General features: G+C 40.4%; 1 protein-coding gene across 1 annotated transcript; it reads right to left on the bottom strand.

The window, feature by feature from the left end:
* Positions 1-3,230: 3,230 nt before the first annotated feature.
* On the bottom strand, positions 3,231-4,321 carry RB195_011261 (uncharacterized protein; the record flags this gene model as incomplete). Its single annotated transcript, XM_064192601.1, has 4 exons — positions 3,231-3,365; positions 3,527-3,731; positions 3,812-4,142; positions 4,249-4,321. The coding sequence occupies 4 exons, from the start codon at positions 4,319-4,321 to the stop codon at positions 3,231-3,233; spliced, it is 744 nt and encodes a 247-aa protein (XP_064050184.1).
* Positions 4,322-12,148: the final 7,827 nt, after the last annotated feature.

The following is a 12,148-nucleotide window of genomic DNA, read 5'->3' on the forward strand; positions in this document are numbered from 1 at the left end:
ATCTCTCACCTTTATTCACAATAAAAAAAGAGGAAATGCGCTGCTGGAAAACACATAATTTCACAGAAATGCCACTACTATCAATTTTCATTGATCAGTGAAGGCGTGCAAACCGAGGACCACAAAAAATCTGAAGTCCAGCTCTAACCGAACTTTCAGACCGGTTGGATTGTAAAGCTAAGTAACAGTAACAGTTATGAGAAACTACTTTCCGGTAGATTTTTCGTTTTCCAGAATTCAACCGAACTTTCAGACCGGTTGGATTGTAAAGCTAAGTAACAGTAACAGTTATGAGAAACTACTTTCCGGTAGATTTTTCGTTTTCCAGAATTTCATTCAGTCACAAGAAGTAGAAAAATGTTCTAAAAAACCTCTGCCTCTTTCGGTGTAGCAGAAACGTGCGAACAATGAAGGAACCTATGGGCTTCAGCTGGATGACGATATAGCTTGCCCTGCAAAAGTGAAACGCGCATCCATTTCGTACCACCGGAATAGCGCACGATCTGCCTGACAATATCCTAGTAGCTTGCCTTTCGTCGTGGTTTTTTGGAACTGTTTATAATAGAAAGTTTCGGGAAAAAAGCACATACAGAGCAATTTGTTCATTTTATTCATCATAATCGAGTTGTCAGAGCCTCGAAACGTATAGATATACATATTTTGAGTAGTTTCAGAAACATCATAAACAAAGTGAATTAGAAATTAGCTTTTATATGGTCGGTTTGAGCGTACTAAGAGTAAAAGCCTAATTTTATTTGAGTTTCAAGCCCTAGCGACGCAACCTCGAAAACGCTGAAACATCAGCTGAAATTGAAAAAGAACAACAATTCAAATATGCACAATATGTATTCATTCATATACAACAACAAGGTTTTCAAATAAATATCAAGCTATCCAGCACGAGTAATTTATATCTTTGAACATGAATAAATGATAGTTTGAGTAAGTCGTACCCGACAGGTGCAGGCCAGCAATCCTTAAAGGCATCATCCCACGAATCTGGGGTTTTGCGGATTTCCGGTGGAGAGTTCCTATACGGGGTCCTAGATTATGGAAAGAGTGTCATTCCGTCCATTTCTTCCTAATTGCCGAAAAAAACGGCCTGGAAGATATGGCTTCGGGCGTTCTGGCGCATTATTTTCTACAAGGAGTTCGACTGGGGCGCGCCACCCCTGTGCGGCTCCGAATCTTCCGGACCGTTTTTTACGGCAGTTAGGAAGAAATGGACGTACTCACCCTCCTCTCCACAATCTACTATCCCTTATAAGAATGCTCCACCCGAAATCTGCACCACCTCAGATTCGTGGGGTGACGCCTTTAAAAAAAATTTTTCTTCGCTTTTTTCCACTTGCATTTGAAGCTGTTTTACTTTTCAGTCACATTTTTCTGAAGTATATCAAAGAACGAAACAGAAAATTTACAAGCTGCGATGGTGGTAAACGGTTGTGAACGTCGCTTTTTTCACAAACTTAAGATGAAACAAAAGTTTTCATGCTGGTTTATTACACTAATATTTAGCAAGTCCGAGACATTCAAAAGTGTTTGAAGATTAGTTGGAAAATCTTCCCTCTGAACTGCAAAAGATTCGTTTGCGTAGAGTATTTTCTACAGCAAACGTTAATAAGATAAAATGCAAAAATCCCTCATTCAAGCACAACGAGTTCGCATGTAGCAACTGGCCAGTTCTTGTTTTATTTCTGTTTGCAGTCTGTCTTAGAGAATTCCTCGCTTAATGCGATTGATGTCGACAAAATTTACATGATGTTGCCACAACGAATGTTGACAATACGTATTGACCGTTCCATATGGTGATTGTGTGGTGCACGCATAAAAATTGTGTAATTATGGAACTATTTCGCGAAGACTGCCCTACGTTTCACGATGAGTACTTTCAGGAGGTGACTCAACTTTCGATTCTCCAAGAGAAGATAGGCCTGGGAGTGTAGATTTGAGCGAATTGACAGATGTGACAAGGGCGAATTCTCCTTGAAAATTGGCGCTCCTTTTGAGGAAACCTCACTAATTTTCATTTGCTATCTTGTGAGTGCGGCTCGTATTTAGGGGTACTGTGCGTTCCAATGTGCCTCATAGGAAAGAAAATTGAGGAGACCGGAACATATACAATGATTTCGCGTCCTAATGTCCCTCGAAGAAAATAAAGGTCAGTCAGCCGGTGTCGCACCCGGTGATGGTCACATCCGAGATATACTCCCATGGTACTACATTTTCCTGTTCAGGTCTCAACGTCGTCAATTTGGTGGTAGGCTGCCTTCAAGTAAATTTGTAGAAAGTATATTGAAGATGAAAGCACAATCTTATACGGTATGGTGAATGGTCGCTCTCTCTGGTCACTCTTCACCGGGAACCCAGGAGACAATTTGTTACCCAAGAGAGGTCCAGTAATTTTTCACCTCTTGACCATTCAAACTCGCCAAGGCCGACGTTAGATTCTATTCACCACCGAACACTTTTTACATATATTAACAATAATTTCTGAAGAAGACATTTCTAGTGCTTTAGCGGCTACAGAGCAGCGCTGAAAAGTTGACGGATGAGTGGCACTCCATACACATCCTTTTTTGCAGTTGCCAGTAGTCTGAAATTTCCTTCGGAATCGATTTTCTCATGAGTCGTTATGAGCTATCTTCCGTTAAGGTTTTCGACATAGGCGATCGGATTTTTTTTTGCTTTTGTCCGAGTTGGATAGTGTTTATTTTGTTTTGTTCAATTACTTTCCATTTCCCCCAACGTTTAGAATCAGAAAAAGTTTTTTTTTCATAACTCGACCAGACTAAAAGTACCCAGGCGAAATGAACAGAGAAGTAGTAAGAAGCAAGAGAGGAGGAAAGACAAGTTTTTAAGAAGTTAAAGAGAGAGTGATCCTAGGACATACAATGAGCAATCACTAGTTAGTAAATGTAGCAGTTCAAAAAGAATGGTTTACTCTTACAAGGTTCCCGATGTGGCAAGATTAATTTTCTCAGATTTCTTAAAATCTGGAAAATTCGACGACGCCGAAATGATGGATGGAGGAGATGTACAGCAACCAAACACCATGATATAAAAAAATTAGCTACAGCTGAAGAACGGTACCTACTCAAAGTACCTGAATGCCCGATTTTATAATTTTTTTTGCTCTTTTCTTACATTACCTTCAGAGAGGAATCCTTATTCCTTGGGTCCGTGACGGATAACTTCTTGTGGAGGGGAATTATGATAGCGTGTCTCCACTAATCAGGTGTCCTTTCGTTTATCCATATTGAACGGATGATCTTTGTCATCTCACAAATCCCAGACGGAGAACGATATTTTAGCATTTCTGCGCTAATCCCGTTGTCTCCACCAGATTTTCCATCCTTCATTTTCTGAACACAGACCAGGACCTGCGACTCGGTCGGTGGCTCCTATTAACCGCATATGTCGGTCTATGAACGTGTTCGAGTTCAGGAGCTGACGGTGCTTGCCGGCTCAGCAAGGTCTTGAAGCGTTATCTCCAAATTGGAAGGGTTGCTTCACCGACAGCTACCCCATTGGCGGTGTTGAGGACAGGGGAACATCTTTTCATTTTGCCGCTATACTGTTTTAGTAGAGCATAAACTTTCCGCGGGTTCCTGTCCTCCCACGCCTTCTCAAACTCCATCGCTCTTGACGTCCACTCATTATCGCGGTCTTGTTGCAGTAGACGACGCAGCTTCCTTCTAAGACGCTTTTCCTGGTTGAAGTCACCAGCGCTGCGCGCGACACATACAGAATTGTACGTGGGTTTTGTTTCCGCAGATGCAAAGGCAAACTTCTTCCACGGCAATAGAACCGGGCATTTGAACCGTATTGTTGTTCGAGTCCCATCTTCGCATTTGCGTCGATTCCGACAATGATCACCTGCTGGCTTGGTATTTTAGACATCATCGCATTGAGTTCATCACAGAAGGCGTCCTTACTGTTGTCCTCAGCGGTTTCCGTGGGTGCGTGAGCACTTACGATCCAGAGTTTACGTCCTCCGCGATCCCGCAGTCGTAAAAAGGCGCATCTAGACGATGTTAGGCCAAATTCCTCCACCAGGTTCTTGTAATCGTTCCTCACAGCTATCGCGCAGCCACCTACTTTGTTCTCATCAGCAAGGCACACAGAGATATCGCAGAAGTCTGGATAGAGCGGCTTGTTGGAGTTCACTCGATAGTGTTCGGCAGTTCAGCGTGACGAAACGAATGGTTGTTGCCAAAGATTCCATGCTCCCTTCAGGCAGTTGACCTTTCAGGTTATGGGCTTTGGCGGTGTGCTGGACAACAGCACCTTTTTGCAATGTATGGGAAGCTTTCGCCATATAACAGCGCAGGTTATATAGCTCGTACGTTCCCAATGCGTACACTCGAACGCTTGATTGCTTTTAGTTAAAGCAGGACCACCACGTGCAGGTAGCAATCAGACTCGTATACGTGGCCCCTAGTTTCAGGCGTACGACACCATAGATGCCCCAACATTTTGTTTTGAAAATGTATAACATGTTGACAGTGTAAAAAGGTAAGTTCTCGGCTGAGTCAAATTTTTGTAAAAGAATCGCAAAACTAAAACCACCTTTAGAAGAAATTAAATTTAGAAGGACAGTAAGAATTTAATTATACCTAGTTTTCTGCATTTTAAAAGTCGATTTATTGGGATGTAATGACCAAAAAAGCTCAGATTCTCTGCACAAGGGTAGGTCTGGATGATCGCGAATAACTTCGTTATAATAAATAATAATGATAAAGTGTCTGGCGTTAATCAATCCGCTTGGGATGCGTTCCCACGTTCACTTCAATTCAAAATCGTTTGAGGTTTACGAATGTGTAACTGGCCTATACAATGACTTGCGGTGGCTAGCCGATGTGTCAAGTCAGTGAGTGTTTTTATCCTCCCAAACAAGTCTGGTACCAATTTATCGAATCGGAGGGATGAAAGGTTTGCTGAGCACTAGGGCGAATTCCAACCTCCGATCGATAGTGCAGGAAGCAGAACCTCTAACCGCTACGCTACACCCTCCTTCGTTATAAAAAGATTTTAAAAAATTTAGGTGGTTTTTCAGCGAAGAATGTTTGCTCTAAAAAATAATCATATTGGTTTTTTCCCACCTCCTAGTCTTTTTCAGTTTTGATGGGATAGAGACAGGAAAAATGGCATTTTTCTCATCTTTGTTCCATCGAAGGTTTAGAAAAACGGCGAGGCCAGGTAAATGGCCAGATATAACAGCCTATGGGAAAGTCCTCTGCTACGACATACTGGAAGATTATTTGCTTCGCTCTTCTCTGCGTTTTTGAATTTTATTTAAGACCACACACTTTTCGGAGCTCAAGCAAAAACCGGGATATTGGCAATTTTTCCCATTCCAGAAAAATGGAACGGTCCTTTAGAAAACGACTCACATATTCGAATTCAGGGTCTAAGTAAAAATTTCTGTTTTCGGGACCGTCTAGTTCACGTCCTGACCTCTCGAACTTCAGATGGGAAAATTCCAGGTAAGGTCGAAAAATTTCAAATTTTCTCCCATCTAAATTCCAAAAAAAAACTAGGAGGTTGCAAAAGCAGCGGTATGACTATTTTGTAGAGCAAAACTTTTTCCCTGAAAAAAAAAAACTTTCTAAAATATTTCTCTTCGTCCTCTCATCATTCGTGATCTCCCAGACCTAGCAATGCGCACAAAATCTGAACTTTTTGGTTATTAAGGTCCATTAAATCCACTTTTAAACTGCTGAAAACTTCGTAGAATTAAATTCTTTATTTTGTAGAGGTGGTTTCAAATTTCTAATTCTTTTGCAAGAACTTGACTAAGTCGGTGTCGGAGAAGTTGCGTCGTCCAATTGTCATTGTAGGAACGAAATGTTGACTTTTCGTGTTTTTTTTTTCGGCGCTTCTCTATAATTCGACCCATACAATCGACTCCTCTCTTTTTTAATACTAATAATTGATATAGGTAAGAAACAATTCAATACGGTGCTGGACTAAACTGGTAAATTAAAGATAAAGGATAATGGATAAAGCATGGAGGATAAACTATCGTAATATAATAATGGGCTTATTCTGTCACGTGTGTGTGTGTATTCGAAAAGAGGGGTGCGACCGGTCCACCGACGTCGAGTTGGTGCACCGGCATCGTAGAGCGGTAAAATGGGGTTCGACGGGTCCAACGGCGTCGGATTGTGCCATAATGCAGTATTATCGCGCAGTAACTTCGTGTGCATGTCGCGGAGGATAAATGTGACGTTGCAACCGTTTCATACCCATGGCCACTACGCGCGTTGCTTTTCATCTCTATTACTCCTCCGTGCGTCCGTTTCCTTCCACGTTTGCCTCAGGTTGGTAACTTGTCTTCCCTAGAAAGTGGAAACACGAATGAAACCGGCTGTTTAAATAGTAGCTAACAGTTTACATGATCTAGCGAGGGGCGTTATCTTTATCACTACGATGATGTCGTTCACGTCATTATATGTTAAACATCATTCGTTCATAGCTGTTGGTGAAGACGGGAAAAAAGCCCATACTTTGAGTAATGCTTTAAAATTGTGTCTAGATTATGCTGGAATCGAAGGAGTGTTTGAAGCCAAATTTTGAACATTCTCAAAATGTAGAACTGACGCGCTTAGAACGAAAACTATGAAATCTTTTGCTTTTGTTTATTGTAAAAAAGAAGGGGATTTTTCTTAGAAAAACAGAATTCTAATTCTACAGAAAATGTCACTACCACTAATTTTTGATTAATTTTGATTAATTGATCAATGAAAGCGAGCGAAGAGAACACCACAAAAAAAGTCTGAAGTCCGGCTTTAGGCGGACATTCAGACTGGTAGTGGACTTCTTATAAAGCATAAAGGATGAAGGATAAAAGATAAAGTGCACGGCGCTGATCATTCCCTATGGTGACTTTTCTACGCGTTCGACTTCAATTCACAATCGCTTGAAGTCAGTACTACATTTCGGGTGTATTAAGAGAACACGATTGTACACCTATATTTCTTCGATATCGCCAAAATTTGGAAACGTTGTCCGAAGTATGGGTTTCCCTCCCTCTTTTTCTAACAATCACCACAGACTGATGTGGTGAAATGACGTGAACTGAACCTCATCATCGCACTGATAAAGATAGGTTCCACCTCAGTTAACAAAAACGTTTACTTTAATAATAGAATTTCGTCTTTAATATTTAGATCCACTATTTGCTGACGCAGAAATAATGTCACAGGTCCTTGTCGCTTCTCATGGAATACAAAAGTGCTGCCAGTAATAGGAATTCTGGGAAGAATATTGGTAAATGTAAGCAAAATAACCCAGGTAGGCTGTAGAAAGAGCAGTCCTGGGACCACTAACGATGCTTTCAAGATTTTTGGAAACCCTCGACTCGCTCTTTATCATGTATCAAATGTAGAACAAATGATCTATTCAAATACTTATTTCGCATTTTCACAAGTTCGGCAACGGCTGATCATGAAAAGAAATTAATTCCATATAATTTGTTGCAATCAAAAACAAATGTAGATCGAAAATTCTAATAGGAACATATGTAGTTTGTCTGAGCATCCTTCAAAAATGGCCATCTAATTATCTTAATTTTCTGCTTATACTTTTATTTTCTTTTTGGGATGTGACGACGAACCTTTTAACAATACCGTATTTAGAAAAATGTTTTTAAGAAGAAAATGAAAACCTTGAGGCTATCGGAATGGGACCAAGCATATCTCTGCGCACTGAATGTCCGACAACATCATCAGACAATGTCTCAGAAAACGAATTCTATTCCAACCTTTCCAAAAATGGTAAAGTTCTAAACAAAAAAATTAATATTACTGAAATGAGAACCTAGTTGAAGATTTTAAAACGTTTTGCGCGGCCTAAAAAGATATGGAGACTTCAAATTTATTGATGTCCGTGGAATGTTTGATGTTATTCAAGACCTCAGAGTCTGACAACTCTAAATGGCTAGAAGATCTTAAGATTAGCGCTCAGTTTTCCATCGAATAATGTTTGCCTTTAACGACGACTTTGCTGAACTGAAAAGAAGTTTCAATGAGTTACATATTGAAAGCGATGAAGAAAAACCTTTCGCGACGAAGCAGCTGTTCGAAACTTGGTTGCGTCTGTGGAATCAGACTCATTCGAGGACGATTATGACTTGATTATTTTTCAGAGATTATGATGAAGAAGAAAAGTGGCTGAGAGATACCGTCATCCACGACAGATTAGCTTTCACCATGGAATGCTGTCTCTATATGGATGACTATGAGACTATGAGACCCCTATCGACTACTTTCGCTTCTTCCTGAATGAGCAGTTGCTGAAACTCATAATGATAGGAACGAACAGGTATGGACGTCACAAGATGATGAGGAACAAAGACTGGACTTAGACTACCGTCGACGAACTCACCCACATCATAGGTATGTATCTATCTGTATATGGAAATTATCCGATTGCCAAAGCTTCACGACCACTGCTCCAGGATCCTATACAGCCAGATACTCATGCAATAATATGTAGATTGATTGAAAAAGATCTCAGGAGCAATCAACCAAAACAATGCCAAAACTGCTACCGTAAGTAGGCTGATCAACGTGGACGTCAGTATGCTAAAAACGTATGCGAGGAAGTCCAAAACTCAGTCCAGTGTCTGTCATCTTCATCTGATCGGATTGCTTTCAAACAAAGAAAAAATCTTGTTCTACTAAACAGGTTTTGTGGTTTTGTTGTGTTGTTTGTTATGTATGAAGGAATAAATAAAACAACAACCAAATAAGATTTTCATGCACCATATGAGTTGTAGACACCAGCGAGCTTACTAATTAAGTTTATACCATTGAATATTTGAGAATCATTCATGAAGGGCGGGTGTAATGTAGCGGTTAGAGGTCCCGCTTCCTGCACGATCGGTCAGAGGTTCGAATCCGCCCTTGTGTTCACCAAGCCTCTCATCATCGGGGTTAGTAAATTGGTACCAGTGTTGTCTGGGAGGATAAAAGTACTGACTTGACACATCGGCTAGACACTGCAAGTCATTGTATAGGCCAGATACACGCTCGTTGACCTTAAACGATTCTGAATTGAAGTGAACGTGGGAGCGCCAGTGCATTGGTTAACGCCAAATACTTTATGCTTTTATCCTTTTATCCATGGAGTATTTTTAGGATGATGTCCCCAAACATTGTCGGACACCGTCCTACGATGTTGGAGGACAAAAAAGTGTCCGGCGGGATCGTCGGAAATTGTCATCAATGGGTCAAGAGGTTCAGCTTATTGTCGGACAGCTGGATCACTTTTTCAGCTAGGGATCAGAAACACCTCCTGGAATCCGAAACAAGCGATGTAAAATCAACATTTTAACATCGGAATTTTAAGACCTTCTATTACGACGTTTATTAATTGAAGTCTAAAATGCACGACGTTGATCAATTCCTATGGGATGCGCCACTGCCTTCTACTTCAATTCAGAAAATTCGTTTGGGGATTATGAATGTATGTGCAGGCTTGCAATTAGTTCCAGGGATAAGCCTATCTGTCAGGTCAACGTCAAACGATTCTGAATTGAATTCGAACGCTACGCATCCTAGGGGTATTGATCAATGCCGTGCATCTTAACTCTTAAATATAAATTTGGAGGACTTATAATTGTTACATAAAGGTGCCATCTAAGGGATCGTTGATTTCTGTTTCCACGATGTGTTGTTCCTTATTTCTCCTACCTATGTTCAGTTTCCTCATTGTGAGTCGTTTGTTTGTTTTTTTTTTTGTTTTCAGTTTAGGTCTTTTTGCTACCAAAATTTTTAAAATTTCATATATCAGAAAGTGATAAGTAGCTCCCTGATCACGTATTCCGCATTGATCATACATCCGACACCAATTTATCGAACCCTGAGGGAAGAAAGGCTTAGATGGCCCTAGAGTTTGGCACTACTTTCAAATCATCAATTGCGAGAACGGATGTTTCACTGACAAAGCTACACCCAGCTCCGTTGATTACATACTATCACATTAATTTTTGTAAAAAAAATCTTTGTAAAAAATCGAAACGAAGGTGGTGTAAATGCCGGCCTTCAACATTCATGTCCCATTCCAATTTTCGCATCGCGTTCTCGGGAATGGAACTGAATATTTAGGGTGAAATTGTGTCATCCAGACGAACCACAGTACTCCAAGCTTGCAATGTTTGTTTCATGTTCGCGTTACTGTTTTGGCCCTTTCTTTTTTCTTCTCCAAAGAAGACAACCATAAAGATGTAAGAGCATTTGGTACAGGATACGTTCACACTGCAAACACTTATAGCTTATGTCCTCAAACCGTCTATTTACTATCCATTTATTTATTTATCTAATTTGTTAAGGCTCCACGATGCATATGGAATTTCGGGGTCTTCGGTAGTACGATTTGGGTTTTAAGAGTATCTTATTACGGAATTGACGATGTTGGGATCTCTCCACGAATAAATAGGGATATGGGGCGTAATACACGATTATGAGAGTGATAAAGCTCAGTTCCATCTAGTAACTCAAAAGAAAGCATGTGAAACAGCCTGGATTACACAAACGACGCAACTTATTACGTGTAAGATATCTGCATTACGTCTGTGAGTGCGGATGAGACAGTTTTCGCTGCTTATCTGAATTATATTACCTGGATCGCTGACGTTGGACGACGACAGAATTTCCTGGGGTGAAACATAATAAGCTACTAATAAGCTCTGTCGTTGGGATCACATAAGACAAACACGATAAGCTCAAACAAATTCCTATTTCCTCATCCTTCAGCAAGTTTTTTTTTTTTACTTTGGATATTTTTCTCTGTAATCTCGACTTATGACAGACCAATGTTGAAATAATCGTTCTTAAAGTTGAGTGTCAAGTACAAGCCAACAAGAACCAGATGGAGAAAACCAGCACTGTCATTTTAACAGCACATGGATTCTGTGTGAAAGGGCGAAATTCCGCTTCTCCTGCTTGTAGTTGTAACCGACGAAATGTTTTAAAGTTGAAAGCCAATCAATCCGAAAGTCATCACTTGACAAATGTCTATAAGCCCAAAGGATGTGTTTGGCGATGATCCATCTGCACAGGATGTGTCATAACCTTCGACTTCAAAAACCTTCAAAAATCTAGACTCATGAACATGTATACCGCATATGCATGACCAACGGAGATTACTGCTGTATCAGGTCAGTGCCGTTATCCTCCCAGACAAATTCGGTGCCAACTTATAGAACTAAGAGGGATAGAGGACCTGAGTGCAGTGGATGTCGAACTATGAACCGTGCAAACGTAATGGTAAGCAGCTATAGCTGAGCCACATTCACTACTATAAGGGTACTATATTATACTGCGGTTTAATGCATAAACGTCTCCGTACTCGAGTAAACTATCTCAAGCGGAAAACGTGCAGTCACATCACCAAATAATCCCCCGCCCCCAATTCTTTTCATGCTTGCTGACCACGCAAAGCATGAGTCCTCATCGTCACGCGACATTCATTTAAAAAGCATAGATGACTCATTGGGACTCAAACCATTTGATCGGCAACGATGCTTGCTATGTCTGAAAGTTGTTCTCTGGAAGAAAAATCATTTTCTGCCACATGTTTCATTGAAAGGAATAAGAGCAGTCTTGCAACCACCAATTGGCGCCACAGAAAGCTCTCACATGAAAACAGGAACAGAAAGACCAAACACAAGACTTTGTTGCATCAACATCCGGATAAACCAGATCAGAATTGTTCCACAGATTAGAAGAAGAAATAACATTAGGAAAAGAAATTAGAAAGAAAAAGATCTGATCAGAATTGTGTTGGAACGTTTTCTAACTGAGGATAGAAAAATTCAGGCAGGTTTTGGCTACATGGACTTTTTGGAGGCATTTGGAAATACTTCTTTTCCTCTTTTCTTCGCTTCAGGTAGAGCATGGTAAATGCCGACCATACACCTTCTCTAACCATATTTTGAAGCTAACCACGGGCAAGACTTGTATGATCCACTCATTCCGAAGTTCTGTGCTTCAATATTCCTCTTCAAATAATTTTTGAACCCCGATTTAATATTTCTTTTCAAAAGTTCCTAATATGTCTAATCTCGTTTCGATATATTCGCACCGAATTTAATCCAACTTACCTGGATTTGTTACACGCCAATCTTGAGTTCACAATG

The sequence above is a fragment of the Necator americanus genome, chromosome III (assembly GCF_031761385.1).
Source record: "Necator americanus strain Aroian chromosome III, whole genome shotgun sequence".
Taxonomy (NCBI): domain Eukaryota; kingdom Metazoa; phylum Nematoda; class Chromadorea; order Rhabditida; family Ancylostomatidae; genus Necator; species Necator americanus.